This window comes from Dendrobates tinctorius, unplaced genomic scaffold (genome assembly GCF_039654945.1).
Source record: "Dendrobates tinctorius isolate UK_male_01 unplaced genomic scaffold, ASM3965494v1 ptg000082l, whole genome shotgun sequence".
In the NCBI taxonomy this organism is placed as follows: Eukaryota; Metazoa; Chordata; class Amphibia; order Anura; family Dendrobatidae; genus Dendrobates; species Dendrobates tinctorius.
In genome coordinates this window covers 14,427,064-14,445,982 of record NW_027361750.1, presented here as the reverse complement: position 1 = coordinate 14,445,982, position 18,919 = coordinate 14,427,064, and the positions used below count along the sequence as shown (strand labels likewise).

At 43.2% G+C, this 18,919-nt stretch overlaps 1 protein-coding gene across 3 annotated transcripts in view; it reads left to right on the top strand.

Annotated features, from left to right (window-relative positions):
• YTHDF3 (YTH N6-methyladenosine RNA binding protein F3) overlaps nucleotides 1–10,408 on the top strand; it is a 73,158-nt gene extending 62,750 nt beyond the window's left edge. For all 3 annotated transcript variants that reach the window (XM_073583929.1, XM_073583928.1, XM_073583930.1), the window contains exon 5: nucleotides 8,947–10,408. In XM_073583929.1, coding sequence (XP_073440030.1) covers nucleotides 8,947–8,970 — 24 coding nt within the window. In that variant the 3' untranslated portion in view covers nucleotides 8,971–10,408. The remainder of the gene's footprint in view (nucleotides 1–8,946) is intronic.
• Nucleotides 10,409–18,919: the final 8,511 nt, after the last annotated feature.

Below are 18,919 nucleotides of genomic sequence, written 5' to 3'. Positions count from 1 at the left end.
CACACAGGAGAGGATTAGATACACAGCTCAGCAGTCAGTATCACACAGGATAGGATTAGATACACGGCTCAGCAGGCAGTATCACACAGGAGAGGATTAGATACACAGCTCAGCAGTCAGTATCACACAGGATAGGATTAGATACACGGCTCAGCAGTCAGTATCACACAGGAGAGGATTAGATACACAGCTCAGCAGTCAGTATCACACAGGATAGGATTAGATACACGGCTCAGCAGGCAGTATCACACAGGAGAGGATTAGATACACAGCTCAGCAGTCAGTATCACACAGGAGAGGATTAGATACACAGCTCAGCAGGCAGTATCACACAGGAGAGGATTAGATACACGGCTCAGCAGGCAGTATCACACGGGAGGATTAGATACACGGCTCAGCAGGCAGTATCACAAAGGGGAGGATTAGATACACGGCTCAGCAGGCAGTATTACACGAGACAGTATTACAGATATGCCCACACTGGTGAAACTTCCAGCCCCCCCCCCCCCCCCAATTATACACTAGACTATGGGCTGTATATGTCACTGTCCTCCTCAGACAGCCATAAAAGCTCTCATAAAAGCAAAGGTGTCATTACCGGAGATCACTGGGGCTGTGAGTGAGGAGGCGGAGACAGAGCAGAAGAACACAGTAGAGCAGGAAGCACAGGGCCGAGCCTGGAGTAGCAGGGCAGAGGAGCATAGATGAAAGTCACCCGCACTCACCACTCTCCATCCTCCGGCTCCAGTGAGCGATTCTCTCCTCTGCTGACCACCTTCTCCATATCTTCAGCCTCTCCTCACAACACAGGACCTGTTATGCCACAAGTGGTCCTGTGATAGAGGATAAGTGGAGCTCAGCAGATAGCACTGGGCTACAGTAAAATGGCGCCCAGCCACACCTACAGCAGTGAATGGTGCAGCCCACAGGGGCGTGCCCAGTTCACTGCTAATGAGGCTGCATGGTGGGGTCGGGAACCGACGCAGTCTCCTATGTCCAGGGACGGCCATATTTGCAGACTGTATGAGTCCTCCACAGATCTGCAAATCAAGATGGCAGCGCCCAGTGGCTACATTAAAACATTATTACAAACAAACCATAAATCCTAGTTAGTACAACATTTGCTGAAAAAACATGTTTTGTTACTTACTCTTTTTTTGCAAATTATATAAAATTGCGGTACCTTCCCTTTAATGGGTCTAGTTTCCAAAATGGAGTCACTTGTTGGAGTTTTGCACTGTTTAGGCACATTAAGGGCTCTCCGAACGCAACATGGCATCCGATCTCAATTCCAGCCAATTCTGCGTTGAAAAAGTCAAACGGCGCTCCATCCCTTGCGAGCTCTGCCGTGTGTTGAAAAAGTGGTTTACCCCCACATATGGGGTATCGGCGTATTCAGGAGAAATTGTACAACAAATTTTGTGGTTCATTTTCTCTTTTAACACTTGTGAAAATAAAAAAAATTGGTTCTGAAGTAAATTTTTTGCAAAAAAAAGTTAAATGCTAATTTTTTCCTTCCACATTGCTTTAGTTCCTGTGAAGCACTTAAAGGGTTAATAAACTTCTTGAATGTGGTTTTGACCACCTTGAGGGGTCTAGTTAAAATTTAAAGTTTTAAAATTGCAAAATTTTCAAAATTTTCGCCATATTTCCGTTTTTTTCATAAATTAACACAAGACTTATCGAATAAATTTTATCACTAACATGAAGTACAATATGTCACGAAAAAACAGTCTCAGAATCAGCGGGATCCATTAAAGCATTCAAGAGTTATAACCTCATAAAGGGACAGTGGTCAGAATGGTAAAAATTGGCCCGGTCATTAACCCCTTCATGACCCAGCCTATTTTGACCTTAATGACCTGGCCATTTTTGGCAATATTGACCAGTGTCCCTTTATGAGGTAATAACTCAGGAACGCTTCAACGGATCCTAGCGATTCTGAGATTGTTTTTTCGTGACATATTTGGCTTCATGTTAGTGGTAAACTTAGGTCAATAATGTTTTCATTTATTTGTGAAAAAAACGGAAATTTGGCGAAAATTTTGAAAATTTCGCAATTTTCACATTTTTAATTTTTATTCCGTTAAACCAGAGAGTTATGTGACACAAAATAGTTAATAAATAACATTTCCCACATGTCTACTTTACATCAGCACAATTTTGGAAACAAAATTTTTTTTTTGTTGGGAAGTTATAAGGGTTAAAAGTTGACCAGCGATTTCTCATTTTTACAACAAAATTTACAAAACCATTTTTTTTAGGGACCACCTCACATTTGAAGTCACTTTGAGGGGTCTATATGGCAGAAAATACCCCAAAGTGACACCATTCTAAAAACTGCACCCCTCAAGCTACTCAAAACTATATTCAAGAAGATTATTAACCCTTCAGGTGCTTCACAGCTACTGAAGCAATGTGGAAGGAAAAAATGAACATTTTAATTTTTCCAATAAAAAATTTCTTTTAGCATCAATTTTTTCATTTTCACACGGGCAACAGGATAAAATGGATCCTAAAATTTGTTGGGCAATTTCTCCTGAGTACACCGATACCTCATATGTGGTCATAAACCACTGTTTGGGCGCACGGCAGGGCTCAGAAGGGAAGGAGCGTCATTTGACTTTTTGAATGGAAAATATGCTGGAATATTTAGCGGTTGCCATGTCGCGTTTGGAGAGTCCCTGTGCGCCTAAACATTGGAGCTCCCCCACAAGTGACCCCATTTTGGAAACTAGACTCTCCAAGGAACTTATTTAGATGCATAGTGAGCACTTTGAACCGCCAGGTGCTTCACAAATTGATCCATAAAAAAAAAAGGACTTTTTTTTCACAAAAATTTTCTTTTAGCCTCAGTTTTTTCATTTTCACATGGGCAGTGGGATAAAATGGATCCTAAAATTTGTTGGGCAATTTCTCCTGAGTGCACAGATACCTCATATGTGGTCATAAACCACTGTTTGGGCACACGGCAGGGTCCCGAAGGGAAGGAGCACCATTTGACTTTTTGAATGGAAAATTAGCTCCAATCGTTAGTGGACACCATGTCGTGTTTGGAGAGCCCCTGTGTGCCTAAACATTAGAGCTCCCCCACAAGTGACCCCATTTTGGAAACTAGACCACCCAAGGAACTTCTAGATGTGTGGTGAGGACTTTGAACCCACAAGTGCTTCACAGAAGTTTATGACGCAGAAAAGTGAAAATAAAAAAATTAATTTTTTTTCCTCAAAAATGATTTTTTAGCCCGCTATTTTTTATTTTCACAAGGCTAACAGGAGAAATTGGACCACAAACGTTGTTGTGTAATTTGTCCTGAGTACACCGATACCCCATATGTCAGGGGAAACCACTGTTTGGGCGCATGGGAGAGCTCAGAAGGGAAGGAGCGCAATTTTGGAATGCAGACTGATGGGATGTTCTGCGGGCATCATGTTGCGTTTGCAGAGCCACTGATGTGCCTAAACAGTAGAAACCCCCCACAAGTGACCCCATTTTGGAAACTAGACCCCCCAAGGAGCTTATCTAGATGTGTAGTGAGCACTTTGAACCCCCAAGTGCTTCACAGAAGTTTATAAACGCAGAGCCATGAAAATAAATCATTTTTTTTCCTCAAAAATGATTTTTTAGCCCGCTATTTTTTATTTTCACAAGGGTAACAGGATAAATTGGACCCCTAAAGTTGCTGTTCAGTTTGTCCTGAGTACGGTGGCACCCCATATGTGGGAGGGAACCACTGTTTGGGCGCACGGCAGGGCTCAGAAGGGAAGGAGCGCCATTTGACTTTTTGAATGGAAAATTAGCTCCAATCGTTAGCGGACACCATGTCGTGTTTGGAGAGGCCCTGTCTGCCTACACTTTGGAGCTCCCCCACATATCACCCCATTTTGGAAACTAGACCCCCTAAGGAAGTTATCTAGATGCATAGTGAGCACTTTGAACCCCCAGGTGCTTTACAGAAGTGTATAACGCAGAGCTGTGAAAATAAAAATATTTTTTTTCCTCAAAAAATGATTTTTTTAGCCCGCTATTTTTTATTTTCGCAATAGTAACAGGAGAAATTGGACCACAAAAGTTGTTGTCCAGTTTGTCCTGAGTACGCTGGTACCCAATATGTGGGGAGGGACCACTGTTTGGGCACATGTCGGGGCTCAGAAGGGAAGTAGTGATGTTTTGAAATACCGACTTGATGGAATGGTCTGCGGGCGTCATGTTACGTTTGCAGAGCCCCTGATGTGCCTAAACAGTGGAAACCCCCCACAAGTGACCCCATTTTGGAAACTAGACACCCAAGGAACTTATCTAGATGTGTGGTGAGCACTTTGAACCCCCAAGTGCTTCACAGAAGTTTATAACGCAGAACCGTGAAAATAAGAAATCTATTTTTTCCTCAAAAAATGATTTTTTAGCCCGCAATTTTTATTTTCACAAGGTTAACAGGATAAATTCGACCCCAAAAGTTGTTGTACAGTTTGTCCTGAGTACGCTGGTACCCCATATGTGGGGGGGGACCACTGTTTGGGCACACATCGGGGCTCGGAAGGGAAGTAGTGACGTTTTGAAATACCGACTTGATGGAATGATCTGCGGGCGTCATGTTACGTTTGCAGAGTCCCTGATGTGCCTAAACAGTGGAAACCCCCCACAAGTGACCCCATTTTGGAAACTAGACCCCCCAAGGAACTTATCTAGATGTTTGATGAGCACTTTGAACCCCCAAGTGCTTCACCGAAGTTTATAACTCAGAGCCGTGAAAAAAAAAAAAATCATTTTTTTTCACGAAAATCATTTTTTTAGCCCCCAATTTTTTATTTTCCCAAGGGTAACAGGAGAAATTAGACTCCCAAAGTTGTTGTGCAATTTTTCCTGAGTACGCTGATACCCCATATGTGGGGGTAAACCACTGTTTGGGCACACGTCGGGGCTCGGAATGGAGAGAGTGCTGTTTGACATTTTGAACGCAAAATTGGCTGGAATAAATCGTGGCGCCATGTCGCGCTCGGAGACCCCGTGATGTGCCTAAACAGTGGAAACCCCTCAATTCTAACTCCAACCCTAACCCCAACACACCCCTAACCCTAATCCCACCCTAATAATAACCCTAACCACAGCCCTAACGCCAACACACCCCTAACCCTAATCCCAACTCTAACCCTAACTACAAGCCTAACCCTAATCCCAACCCAGCCCTAACCCTAATTCCAGCCCTAACCCTAATTCCAGCCCTAACCCTAATTCCAGCCCTAACCCTAATTCCAGCCCTAACCCTAATTCCAGCCCTAACCCTAATTCCAGCCCTAACCCTAATTCCAGCCCTAACCCTAATTCCAGCCCTAACCCTAGTTCGAACCCTAAATGGAAAAAAAAATATTTTTTTTATTTTATTATTTGTACCTGGCTATGGGGGTGATAAAAGGGGGGTGTATTTACTTTTTTTTTCATTTTGATCACTGTGAGAGTGTATCACAGTGATCAAAATGAAAAATGAACGGGCAACCGGCAAATTCATGGGCGCCGCCATCTTGGACAATGGCAGGCGCACTGCGCATGCGCCCGCCATTTTGCAAGATGGCGGCGCCCATGATCCGGACGCCGGGAGCCACGGCGGGACACCGGGAGCACGATCGGAGGTCCTGGGGGCATCGGATTGCAGCATCGGCCATGGCTGGATTGTAATATTTCACCAAATTTCATTGGTGAAATATTACAAATCGCTCTGATTTCCTGTTTCACTTTTAACAGCCAATCAGAGCGATCGTAGGCATGTGGGGGCTAAGCCACGCCCCCAGGGATTAACTCTAGAGTGTCCTTTGTGTGCGGGTCGGGTGACCTTTCAGTGACCCCGGTCACCCGACCCGCAGGGGGGCTATTTATAGCATGACGCCTACGTAGGCGTCATAGGTCGTTTGGGCACGACTTTTCATGACGCCTACGTAGGCGTCATGGGTCGTGAAGGGGTTAAGCTGCAAGCTGGCTCTGTCGCTAAGGGGTTAAAGAACTGAAAATGCGGAATTTGCAGCATTAGGAGGTCGCATTCACTGAACAAAAAAGCTATTTAACTCCAAAGCATCCTAACAGGCCAAGATACGTGTTAACATAGGAACCCTTTGATATCACCTTCACAATTCTTGCATCACAGGTGACACAATTCTCATCTGGGCAATACTAAGGAAATCCTGAAAACATGACCTGTTGGTGGCTCTTGAGGACCGGAGTTGGGGAACACTGCTCTAACGGGTGATGACTTTTATTAGACTGACCGTCATTTGGATCGACCATTTAGGAAAATCAGAGAAAAATATCAGTTGCATAATAATTTGTAACATGGTGTAGTTGTGGTTTTGCCTAGAATTGTAAGACGCTCAGCTCTGCTACATCTACATACTTGGATTTTACAATATTGATTGTGGATTTGCATAAGATCAAAGTACAAATGATGATATACAGACCTAGATGAAGCCACAGACATGCTCAGTGTGTGTAAATATATTGATAGATATATATTAGCATTGTGTTTGTCAACTGTGTCCTGTGTGTTCAGTTAGGATAAGGTAGTGGCCATTTTCTGCAGTCCTATGTAAAGCTGGACATAATGTATAGAGATATAGCAGAGCTGAATATACAAAACGCAATGAGCATATTGTTTCCTCAATTTTACATAGGACTGCAGGTGATTTATTAGAATATTGTAGGTCCAAAAACATCACGTTTATCTCTGCTACATCTGTACCAACTCAATGCAGTCTCCATGACTGGCCTGCTCTCTCCTCTTAAGGCCCACATACCCATTAGATAAGTCAGGAACCAATGGGTATGAGGGTTCCTAATTATCCCACGACAAATGTTGCCGGAACATAAGGATCCAGGCTGTGGAATTTCAGCGGCCAATCCTTTTGTTCCCTTGCAGATTAGTAGCTGCTAGAAGAGTCCTGCTGGAGTTGGGAGTCATTCAGCTGATAGCTGATCCTGCAGATTAGATAGCTATCACACACATTGAACATGGCTGTGCAGCTCCATTCTGTGTAGTGTTGCTGCCAGGTACTGCGGACCGACCCTTTAAAAAAAAAAAAAAAAAATTACATCCTGTGTCCACCATAGACCCCTTTGACTTATGCTGTGGATTTTCCGCCGATCCAGAACTGGCAGCGCTGTTGACGCAGCACATGTTCGCTGCGTCCAAAGCGCTGCCGTCTATTGAACGCAGGTGAATCCGCATGTGTTGACTGAACCATGCACATTCACAGCGTATGGGTGAAATTTCACGTCTCGTGTCTCCACAAGAGAAATTGACATGCTGCGGTCTGGAGAGACGCGTCACATGTCTGTCTCCGCGGGTGATACATGGGCGTCTGTGCATGCATTGTGGGCATGGGATTAATTGAAATCCCCATCCACTATGCTGTAAGGCTATGTGCCCGCGTAGCGTTTTAAAACGCTCACTAAAAACCGGACTCCTTCCCAGAAATCGCGCGTTTTTTTCCGCGCGATTTTACTGCGATTATGATCGCGATTTTGCCGCGGTTTTCGCGTGCGATATTCAAGCACTTTCGTAGCGATTTGAAGCATCGCTTGGAAAGTGATTGACAGGTTGGTCACACTCGTCAAACATAGTGCTGGACAAATGTGACCAGGTTTTTACTATTGAGGCCGCCTATGCGGCATCAATAGTAAAAGATAGAATGTTAAAATGCTAAAAAAAATAAAAAAAATCAGGGTATATTTACCTTCCGGCGTCCCGTGCTGCATTCCCGGGCCACAGCGTTCCCAGTAATGCCTTGCAAGACCTGTGATGACGTAGTCTCGCGTTGCTATAGCGATCTCGCGAGACTACGTCATTACAGGTCCTTGCCGCAAGGCATTACTGGGAACGCTTAGGCCGGGAATGCAGCGCGGGACATCGGAAGGTAAATATACCCCGATTTTTTATTTTTTATTCTTTTTTTTTTTTTTTTTACAGGGGTATGGTACCCAGGGCCTGGAGGACAGTCTCCTCTCCTCCACACCATGGGTACCAACCGCACATGAGACGCTTCACTTCCCGCATGGTGGGCATAGCCGCATGCGGGAAGTCAGCGATTCTCATGCATTCCTATGGATGCGGAATCGCGGCAATTCTTTGCGATTCCGCACAAAAGAATGAGCATGCTGCGATTTTTTCCGCGATGCGATTCCGCCTCGGAAAAAAGCGCAGCATTAGCACAGCATGTGCGGAATGCCATAGGAATGCATGGGGGGGGGCGTTCTGTACACGATTTTTAAACGTTTTTGCGCCGAAAATCGCGGCAAAAACGCTTAAAAATCGCTACGTGGGCACACAGCCTGACATCTGGGCGCTGCAGGTTGGCCTCTGTGCCAGCACACAGCGTCCATCCCGCAGCGTTTATTGATCGTGTGCACATACCCTTCAGGTTTCTTCGTTTGCAATGTAAGAAGTGAAATGTTTATGTATAGTGTTTGTACACTAAAACAATTATTACTGTTGTGGAAATTTCCTTGTGCACATAGCCCTAAAACACTCTCCTCCCTTACATTACAAATGTATAATATTTTGCTCCCCCTCGCCGATGCTTTTGCTGTATTCTGGAATAAAGCTTACGTTTGTCCATGGCCTGTGACGCACACATTTACCAGCAGGTGGCGCCCTACTTCGTGGAATTTCTTTGCTGCTGCCCATTCTAAAACCTGAATCAGTTTATTTCAAGAAATCCTGGAGTCGATCCGCTGATATCGGTCATGTGTCCTTATTGGAGGTGTATCGTTCAGAGTCAGAATCCCTTAGAGCAGTCTAGTGCTGTAGGACCATGTGGGTTATATGCATTGCAGCCATATCACTGCTCGAAAAGTCCTGATCGTTAGTGTCTGCAAAGCGGTCTATCCTGAAATCTTTTTAATTTTGCAGAAGAAAATAATATTTCTTGACTTTAACATTTTTTTTTTTCTATTTTGCAGGAGAGAAATCGAAGCAAACAATAATTATGCGGAGTTAATTCTTCAGTAAAACACTAATGATGCAGACTCTGGAAATCTCCTACTTTGTGGAAGAAAACCTAATTAATGAATTTTTGTTTCTGCTTATGGCAACATCCTTGAACACTTTAACATGAAATTGACTTTTTTTTTTCCCTCCCCATCCTTTCTCTTTTTACATAATGGTTTCCTTCAGTGCATCTGCCCTTGTACTCGTCACCAAACACTTGAGAACTTTAACTTTTGTCAAGCACTTTCTATCCTGAAGCTTTTAACCAGTATCCGCGCTCTTCTTGTAATCAAGCTACGGCGCTGGAGTCCCAACGAATGTAAGGACTCTGCCGCCTGTGGTCTTTTTTTTTTTTTTTTTTTGTTCAGTACTAACTTAGAAATGTGGTTAGTTAATGAGTTTGAGAATCATGATTTCATTTATTTTAATTTTTCTGTTTTTTTTTTTTAATGGTTTTATTTTTCTTTTAGCTCTTGGAAAATATAAAAAAAATCATGCCGTCTTTAATTCATGAGTTCAAAGGATAGCTCTGGCCAGAATTTCTGTAGTGACATCACTTTGGTAAACCAGGTCTTATCGCAGGTTACCATATGTGCCCTTGGGTTTTAGCATTCATTCAGATTTGTGGCAACCTCCTGTTAATGCACATTGATACTTCTTCTATATGATTGATGATTTGGCTGGGTACACACACCGCGCTTTATGGGGACCTTCTGTTTTAATAGCTAAATTCAGACCTTATGTAGCAGTACATAGGCCGCAGCCTCTGTTCTTGCCGATTCCTCTTGTTACATGAAGTGTTCAGAACTGACAATCTGCCTTTTAAGACTCCCCGTTCGGTACGAGGATTATTCTGGGAGCCATCTGTTAGATCCAGTCATTGCGATGAAGACTTTGGCGTTTGTGCCAGGATGGGCAAAACTTAAAGGGGTTTAAATAACAATGTGTCATCCCTTTATGATATGTGAAGCAACAGCAAAAAAAGCGGTCTATAGGAGCGCTAAAAGAGAGGCAGAAACCAGAAAAAGGGTAAAAAAACCCTCAGCTTTAATTCTTCCTCCGATACCCACAGCGCGTTTCTACGGTCACAGCCGTCTTCCTCAGGTGGAATGAAGGAAGCATCAATTATTACAGCCTTTATAGGTAGTCCTAGTTGGAACAACCCACAATCCTATGCGACCTCCCCTTGATGTTGCGCGTTAACCCTTACATCCCCAATAAAAACATTGTGAAAAAACATTTGTTAAACAATCATTATACATTTTGCATGTTACGACATTCAACCTCATCAATATTCCATAAAAAACTGATAATAAACCCTGTCCAAGTAATAAAACACCCCCCAACAATAGGAAAAAACTTTTCAAATTTTTTTTTTTTTCCAAAAAAAAAAAACTTTTTTTAAATTAAAAAAAAAAAAAAAAAAATACATAATGCACATAAAAAGAGAAATCAATCATAATCACAAACTATTTACCCTACCTGGAAACTTGCTCTATAGTGAGATTCAGTCCCTCTGGATATAACGTACCCAACTTAAACATCCAGTAGCTTTCTCTTCTAATAAGGTTACTCAGCCTCCCTTCACCAAGCTCCTTAATATGATCAATAATAGTCAATCTTATCTTTCCTGGATCCTTATTGTGACTCCCTGCAAAATGTCGGGACACACTGTGTAATTGGTAACTCGAGCGGATGTTCTGTCTATGCTTATTCCATTTTGCATGGGCTGTTTGGATAGTCCTTCCCACATATTGAAGCCCACAAGGGCATTCCAATAAATAGATTATATAGGTGGACTGACAAGTAACCTTGTGCTTGATCCGGAATGTCTCATTGGAAGTATTAGAATGAAAATCCCTCGCATTATCCTGAATCACTCCACAACACAAGCATTTGGGTACTTTACATGCAAAACAGCCCCAGCTGCCATTATCATTTTCATATGACGTTTTATATTTCCGCGTTATGTTGCTTGGTGCTACCAAGTTCTTTAAACTTCTATTTTTTCTATAAATATTTGGTTTATCTGTAATCATTGGGGCCAAAAGAGGATCTCCTTGTAGGATGAACCAATGTTTCTCCAGCAATTTACGTACAATTGATCTCGAATGACAGAAGGTAGTTATCAAACTCCATTTATTCCTCTCCAAATTCACCCCAGGTGTCCTATTTTTATCCTCCATTTTTTTTAAACACAAATCTTGTGTGAAAATGCATGTCCTCTTATAAGCATCTTTTAGGCCGGTTTCACATTAGCGCTTTTTAAGCGCACGCACGGCCGGGGGTAGCTCCGCCCCCGAGCCGGCTCTCTGCCCGGCGTGCCCGCTCCTTGCTTGTAGCGCCGCCTCCTATCACACAGCGGCGCCTGCGATCGGCGCACCCTATCTTTAGCATAGGGTGCGCTAGTTGCGCTTTGACCTGCGCTGCGCACTTTTGACGGTGCGCCGTGCGCGCCAAAATCAAACTTTTCGGATTTTGGCGCGCACGGCGCACCGTCAAAAGTGCGCAGCGCAGGTCAAAGCGCAACTAGCGCACGGCCTGCGCACGATCTGCGCACCCTATGCTAAAGATAGGGTGCGCCGATCGCAGGCGCCGCTGTGCGATAGGAGGCGGCGCTACAAGCAAGGGGCGGGCACGCCGGGCAGAGAGCCGGCTTGGGGGCGGAGCTACCCCCGGCCGTGCGTGCGCTTAAAAAGCGCTAATGTGAAACCGGCCTTAAAAGATTTTTTGGGTATCCTTGCTCTACAAACCTTCCTAAGTATTCTAGATTCAGTTTGGAAGTCTTGGTCAGAAGTGCAATTTTTCCTTATTCTCCAGTATTGGCCATAGGGTACATTCTTCACCCACTCGGGGAGGTGCCCACTGTCAAACCTAAGGTAGCTGTTGACATCAACCGGTTTCAAATGTGTTGCAGTGGACACCATCCCCAGGCCTTCAAACCGCACCCATAAGTCCAAATACTGGATGGAATCGGTGGAAATAGTAGCCGTAAAAGTTAGTCCCCAATCATTCATATTGAGATTGTTAGCAAATGTTTCTGCCTCTTCAACCGACCCTCTCCATAGGATAAACAAATCATCAATAAACCTTCAGTAAAAGGACACCCCTTCTTTTTCAAGACTGGGCTGCGCAATGAGGACGGACTCCAGCACACCCATGAATAAATTGGCATAACTGGGTGCGAATCTCGTCCCCATTGCGCAGCCCTTTAACTGGTGGTAGAGTTCCCCCTCAAAAGAAAACACATTACTCAGGATGAGCGAGATGGCTTTCAGTATAAATTCCCTTTGTTCAACTGGCATAGTAGTATCATTCATTAAGCAGTCATTAACCACTTTAAGGCCTAGTTCATGCGATATATTGTTATAAAGGGCTGTAACATCCAATGTTATCAGGATGCATCCCGTCATTGGGGGGTAAATTCCTCAGCTCACTGATAAGTTGCGATGAGTCCCGCAAATAGGATTTTAACTTTTACATATTTCTGTAAGAATAAATCTACGTAGTGAGATAACTTGCATGTTATGGACCCGATGCCCGATATAATGGGCCTACCTGGGGGGTTACTCGGGTCCTTGTGCAATTTGGGTAGAAAATATAAAAAAGGTACTTTATATTGTGCAATATCAAGAAATTTGCGTTCTCCTTTGTTAATGATTTCCCTCTCATAGGCTCCCTTAATCAAAGAGTTATAATTCAAAAAAATTTCGATATTTGGATCATCTTCTAATTTCTCATAAAAATCCTCATCTTCTAAAATCCTCCCTTCCTCTATATACCATGCCCTGTCCATTATTACTGTCCCCCCCCCCCCCCTTGTTGGCACTACATATGACGATATTTTCATTATCCCTAATGGAGGTAATGGCTTCTCTCTCACCCTTACTTAAATTGCACCTCCTTTTTGGTTGTGAAATTGCCCTAGCTTCTTTCAAAACCAGTTGCTGGAATGTCTCAATATGTGACCCCTTATGCTGAAGAGGATAAAATTTATCATTGGGATTCCTAACATCAACATGTAGCATGTTCTTAGTGGGCTCTGACTCTTCTTGAACACTAGGAAATTTCTGAATATTGGTTCTACTTTTGTTTTTCTCTTCTAATATAGAATGCCTTTGTATGGTGAGTTTCCGGAAAAATTAAATGAGATCCAAATATAGTGAAAAAGTATCTAAATTTGCAGTGGGGCAAAGGGAGAGTCCCTTTCCCAAAAGGGATTTCTCCTCCTGTGTGAGTGTATTTGGAAAGATTATAAATCCCCAATTCCTTTTCAGTACAACCCTCTTTTATTACATCTAATCCCTTCTGGGGCTGGCTTTTGATCTCTTCAGTGTGGTCTCCTGATTTTGAGTATCCCCCTTTTCTAGAACATCCACTCCCCCTACAACCTCTTCTCCCCTTTTTCTCTTGGGGTGACGGGCTGGAGCCACCCGAAAAAACTGGGTGATTTTGGAATCCTTTAGAGCCATCTTTCTCTCTTCTAATGCTGTAGGGGTATCCACCACATTATGTACCCCATAGGAACTCACCCTTGCTGTCTCTTACCAATGGCATAATCGATAGAGAGCTATTTATAATCAAATGAGATATATCAACCTGATTACTAGATCCCCCATCCCTTGAAGAACCATGGGGTTCTTCCAATTCACCCGTTGGATCACCACTGTTCTCACCTATCAGATCCCCTGAGAATGGGGTCCCTTCCATTGTAATTAAGCTTTTTGAGGGATTGGTTATAAATTCTAACATTGTAATAACTCCCAATTACTCCAGACCCCTTCTCCAATGTTTGGGTGGAGGTGACATCATGTACTGTAAAAATGGATAAATCCATACCACTTGAAATAATATCTTCCCCCTGCATCGGTGTTTCAGAGGTCTCCAAAATGGTTTGCATATTCCCTGCAATTTTTATTGCTGAACAATTAGATATTTCTATTGGTACTGTATGATTGCCAGTCCCTCCCTCATTCATATTACTATTTTTCCTTTTATTACCTTCAATGCTAGTCCCATCCTTCCCATCCAAGTTTGTATTAATCCATTTTTTATTTCTTTTACTCAAACCATTAATCAGTTTGCTCCTATGTTCCTCATAGTGAGCCCTTTGTTTTTCAGATGTTAAAATGGAAAAGGGTTCTTCCTTACTAGTATCTTTATAATTTTTCTCCTCCTTAACCCTGTAAGGTGTCGCCCTGTCGATTCAGTTAGGGAAATTAAACACATTGCTCCTCTCTTTGCATTTTATTTTTCATCCCTTTATGATAGACCCTCAATCTAATGGCATCCCCATTCATCCTATAATGAAGGCGTTTAAGTGCTACATCCCTTTTTACATTTTTTTTTTTTTCTATTCTGTGTATCAACTTTCTCCCACTGACCATGAAGTGTTGGCATTTATTCGCACCAATTCCTAATTTAGTCGCTGACAGATTTGCATCAGCGCTGATAACCAGAGGTTCTGAGTCCCATTAATCGCACGAGTGGCTGCAGCGTCCGGAGAGGGATGTCCCTCTTGGATCTTAGGATCAAGGGCTGCCATGTTGGAGTCCTTATCCAACCCCATGGCCTCTGAAATAGTATAGTGGACTCAAATCGGTCTAGTGCTTACCATGCACCTTTGCAGCTTCCTTTTATGTCCTGTGCCATTAATGTCAGTGAGGTGGAAAAAGCCATACAAATAAATACACTAATATACCTGGAACTGTGTCTCAATGTCCTATATAAATCGGTAGTTATACTCTCCATTTTCACTTTTCCTTGTGTTCTCCGTGTAGAAAATATATGTGGGGTATAAATCGTCAATATGCAGTCGGCAGCTTTCCGTATATACACCCATTTATTGAAATCTGTCCTAGATCTACCAGTCTTGCCTGAATTTATATTTACACTTTAAATGCATCAGGAATGGGATCCAAAGGCAGGAAAAGGCTGAAGCTTCTCCAAAACCTATTACCCTATGTAAAGGCAGTGTGTGTACCCAGCCTTATTGCCAGAAGCATGCGTAGGAGCCTAGATATGAACTTGTCACTTATCCCCATGAACCTCATTTCACGGGAGACTTTTTCCAAACTCTAAATCTCTTTCGACGTCCTCTCCTATCCCTTGGCGTCTGCAGATCTGACCAAGTGCTCTTTTTTTTTTTTTTTTTTTTTTTAATGAAGTAGCTAATAAAATAATAATCAGCGAGCATACATGTGGCGTTCGGCACTTTTCTATTATGTTGCGGCTCTACAACCTGTAGGCGCCGTTTATCACCTTTATGTCCTCCCATAGATCCCTTAGCCCATATTGTGATTTTAAGTGCCTCCTTTTATTTTTATCTTTCATTTTGTCCTAGTATAGAGAAATAATCTGATAACGTATTACAGGCAAACGTATTAATGTAAAGTCTATGAGCCTGACGATATGGCAGTAGTCGTGCATTCTTTCCAAAGCTGCTTTCTAGCTTCTACTAATGTAACCTTGAGGTCATTTTCCTAGTAGAAATGTATTTCTCTGCTAATCATGTTTGTCCATCATGAATCCTGACGATTGTGTTACTTGCCGTTACTTTTTGTTTTCATAGTAAAGAATGGTTGACATATCTACACTTCTGAAACAAAGTCTAACAACCTAGTATATTTAATTTCATTTACTTGTAGTCGATGCTTCTATATTGAATTGAGAGAAAGTCTATGTATTTCCATACTGAAATAAATTTACGATGACATACAGAAAACGCAGAGAATTGTGAAACGGGGTGAACACTAATGTGTGTAATGACGGGTCACCGAGCGAGTGTCATGTCTACTAATGGTGGTCTGCCACCTCTGAGTACCCATGCCAGTTTCTTGAAGGTAAACCATGAAAATGACTCTCTTAGATGTTAATTTTAATATCATGATCCCAGTTGCAGAAGAATGAGCTGAAAAGTGGCTTATTTCATGTCATCACAGTGGAGAATTTGGGGGAAGGCATTGGTATTGTTTGCCTTCCAGCGCAGCGTACATGGTTTTTGCTATCTGTATCTGGGAACGTTGCACTGTCAAATTGCATTTTTTGCGACGTCGGTCACCCTGCACCTTGGGGATTGTCAGATTTCAAACATCATTACTTTAGTGTGTCAGGTGTTTTTTTCACAAGTGGGTGATGAGAGACATGGGAGAAGCCAGAGTGCAAGGCAGGCTGGAGTCGGTAGTTTCAGCAGGACATCAGCTGCTGAGTCGCGAGACATGTCAAGAAGAGGTGTGCACTGGGGTACATGTGTGGATTAGGCAAGTGTATATATTTTTTTTTTTTTTTTTTTTTTGGAGGGGAGGGAAATGGACAACCTCCATTAATGGGGCCTACATGCAAGAATATCATGCAGCCACAAGCCAGTCTGCCACTTTATGGAAGGTTAACCTCACGCATCTTGTGTGTCCTTAGATGCTTCATGAACAGAAGTTGCCTAAACTGTTCTATTATACATGTAACTGATCCTTGTATATTAGTCCATTTTATTCGGTTTCACATGGTCTGTGTTCACGGCCCATGGATGGATCAGAAGACCGGACCCGACTGTGGTCCTCTCCTGACCTGCCTCACTGGCATGTATAAGGCAGTTGGCGTAGGTCAGGAGACCCAGCGGTGGGGCCCGATGTTCCAATCCGAGCAGTCTTGGTTTCATGGGAGTGTGAAACCAGCCTGAGGCAGAAATGAAGCTTTTTGCTGATATAGATTTGTTTTAGAAAACACATTTTCATGCACCAGATTAGAGTATTCTGATTTAACAAAGTGAAAAGCAGACCTGTTCTCAGTTGACCTTTATTTATTAGCCGAGTGGAGAACTGCTACGAAGACTTTCTCTGGAGGACCCAGCTTGTCCATGCTTTACACTGAGTGCATTGATGTGAGCGCTATGTAATGCTTCCTTTCCAGTGCAATGAAATGACACTGCTTCCCTTATTGTCTTGGGACACTTCTATCAAAGACTTTCTGAAGTGAACAATCTATTAAGGGCTAGTCCCATAAACCGCATTTACCGTATCACCTATCCACAGACGATAAATGTATGATCGGCAGGGTCTTGCTACTGAATCTGCCAAACCCAAGAAAGGAGATCTTAGATGGGGCTAAGGTCCCCTGGTGAATTTCCCCTAAGCGTTAGTTTAAGAAAAACAGGACTGCTGAATGTATGTGAAAGACGCCTTATTGTGACTGGACATGTCACCAAAAACCAAACACTTCCTATGTAAAAGCCATGCTGGTCCTTTTTTTATTCCTAGACAAGACCTTGCTTTTGATCCTTTAGTGACTTTGTTTTTCTAATTTTGTCGCTATGCATTTCTTACATAGTTTTTTAGTGGGTAAAGATTTGTGAAGAGCGTCTGTGATCCACTGAGCTTTACGATGAAGCCATTCCTGGGCCTCAAATTCTCCATCTGTCAAATAAGCTAATGTTAAAGGGAACTTATCAGGACAATCTTTCTACTGAAACTAGGCCTATGACTGCGTAAGACTAGTTTCACATTAGCGTTTACGGCCGCAGCGTTGGGCTGCGCACGGCCGCCGCTAAGCCCCGCCCCTGCCGCGCCTCCGCAGGTAGCTCCGCCTACGGGCGCATGACGCTGCATGCGTCCTGCGTCCCCTATCTTTATCACTGGGGACGCAGGCCGTGCGCAGTATGCGTTTGGCGGCGCATGCGTCCTTTTGACGGTGCACCGAGCGCAACCAAATTGCAACAGGTTGCGTTTGGCACTGGTCGGCGCACCGTCAAAAGGATGCATGCGCCGCCAAACGCATACTGCGCACGGCCTGTGTCCCCAGTGATAAAGGTAGGGGACACAGGACGCATGCAGCGTCATGCGCCCGTAGGCGGAGCTATCGTCGGAGGCGGGGCTTAGAGGCGGCAGTGCTCAGCCCGATGCTGCGGCCGTAAACGCTAATGTGAAACTAGCCTAAGTGGTAGAACAATAAAACCTTACCTATAGTAATTTATTGTGCCAGTACTGCAAAGACCAAACGCCACTTAGCCAGAAAGTGCATCTACCAGGTTTCACTCCACTTGGGTTAGATAAATGCCTTTAATGCGCTTCCATGGTAATTTGCATGTAATATCAAACCTTGAGTTAGGAGATATTAACACGAGTCAACTATGTATCTGCAACCAGATGATGAACTATAGACATGCTCATCCTGGCATGAAATGGTTGTCAGTGTTTCCATTTTTGTGGTCCTTCACCATTTGCTCCCTACGACTAGTATGCAGCGCGAGCCTGCTTAATCATCTCGAGGGTCGTCACAATTTCCAACTCTGAGTAAAATTTCTTTTGAGTATAAACTTTCCATTCCTAAAATCTTTTCTTATTTTGAAACTGAAGTATTGGCCATTAGTTTTCTTTGGCATTGGTCGTCTCTGGTAGATTTTTTGGCATAAGAGTATGTGATTCAGGTTAGTAAGCTAATGGTGGTTCTCCGGAGTATTGGCACGTGCTTAGATTAGATGAAGGCTTGTACACGTGTACGGTAGTTGTCAGCTATGTGATTTTTCTGATAAAGTGGCAGAATTATTTCATAGTAATGCCAATGCCCAGTTCAATTATAGGGGGCAACAATAAATCTGATGGTATCATGTTCACCATGAGCTGTGGGAAATACTTGATCTTTAAACACTATCTGAATTTTGGACAGGTCGAGTTGTTAATCCATAAGCCCCATCTTTGTGAATCGCTAGAATGTGATTTCTCAGTAACTGAAATGCACACACGAGCTTAGCAGTAAATATTACATTGAGTAGAGCTATCTGTGACCTGTCGGTGTAGTACACCAGGCACAACAATATAAAGCTTTTCTTTTATACATTTTTTTTTTTTAATTGCACCATTGCCCTTTGTGCTTGTAGTTATGACCTTAATGCCACGTGTGTGTGTGCGCACTGCACCCTGAACCCATGTTCGACACCGGTCTCTGTTTGCTGTT